This window comes from Malurus melanocephalus, unplaced genomic scaffold, assembly GCF_030028575.1.
Source record: "Malurus melanocephalus ecotype Western Australia unplaced genomic scaffold, MMel_1.1 scaffold_8231, whole genome shotgun sequence".
NCBI lineage: Eukaryota > Metazoa > Chordata > Aves > Passeriformes > Maluridae > Malurus > Malurus melanocephalus.
In genome coordinates this window covers 1-1,193 of record NW_026631461.1, presented here as the reverse complement: position 1 = coordinate 1,193, position 1,193 = coordinate 1, and the positions used below count along the sequence as shown (strand labels likewise).

At 52.9% G+C, this 1,193-nt stretch overlaps 1 protein-coding gene across 1 annotated transcript; it reads left to right on the top strand.

Moving 5' to 3' along the window:
• Positions 1-189: 189 nt before the first annotated feature.
• LOC130588632 (lysyl oxidase homolog 2-like) lies at positions 190-1,180 on the top strand (the record flags this gene model as incomplete). The annotated part of the gene is made up of 2 exons (XM_057389536.1): positions 190-326; positions 1,069-1,180. Coding segments are annotated over 2 exons (249 nt in total), but the record flags the coding sequence as incomplete, so codon positions are not given.
• Positions 1,181-1,193: the final 13 nt, after the last annotated feature.

Below are 1,193 nucleotides of genomic sequence, written 5' to 3'. Positions count from 1 at the left end.
ATTCCCCCTGCCGCTGAGCGAGAAATCCCAAAAGACCCCTCCACCCCACGGGGCTGAGCAACACCATCTCCTCACCCCTCCCCAAAATCCCACCCCAAACCCGAGCTGGGGGCTCCGTGGGGAACCCCATAAACACTCTGGACTCCCCACCATGATCCTCACCCCTCGTCCTCTCCGTGCCCGGCTCAGACGTGCAGAAGCAGTACGAGTGYGCCAACTTTGGCGAGCAGGGCATCACCGTGGGCTGTTGGGACGTTTACCGGCACGACATCGACTGCCAGTGGATCGACATCACCGACGTCCCGCCCGGCGATTACCTCTTCCAGGTGGGAAAAAAAACGGTGGAGTCCCTTTTTTTTTTTTTTTATCTCCCCGATTTTGGGACAAATTCGTTGATTTGGTACCTCCCGCTTGTGTTTGTAAAGGGTTTTTATTCTCAGGTTGTTTGAAAATTAAAGGATAATGAACACCCTCCCGGGGTGGGCTCATAACCACTGTTTGGAGATAAAAATCTTCCCAAATTCCATGTCCAGCTAATCGTTTCTATTCCCAGGATATTTAAAAATTAAAGGATAATGAACTTCGTCCCGGGATGAGCTCATAATCACAGTTTGGAGATTAAAATCTTCCCAAATTCCGTGTCCAGCTAATCCTGGCTGATGTTGGTGTCACATTCCCAAGCGCCGCATCCCGCTTTGGAGCTGGTTTTAGCCACGCCCCCCAAATTTTGGGATTAAACTGCGCCATTTGTGAGGATTTTGCAGGATTTAGGGTCTGGTCTGTGCCCGGGGGTGGAATGGGGGGAATTCTGTGGATTTAAAAATTCCCTGGAGGGGAGGGAAGGGAGAGGAATTATCCCTGTGAGGAAAACCCACATCCCATCCCAAATCCTGCATCCCACCCCAAATCCAACCCCAAATCCCGCATCCCACTCCAAATCCTGCATCCCATCCCAAATCCCTCATCTCTCCCCAAATCCCACATCCCACCCCAAATCCCACCCCAAATCCCTCATCCCACCCCAAATCCCCCCTGCAATGACTCCCCCGTCACTCCACCCCTCCCCAGGTCGTGATCAACCCCAATTACGAGGTGGCCGAGTCGGATTATTCCAACAATGTCATGAAGTGCCGGAGCCGCTACGACGGGCACCGCATCTGGATGTACAACTGCCACATAGGTGAGGGGACGGG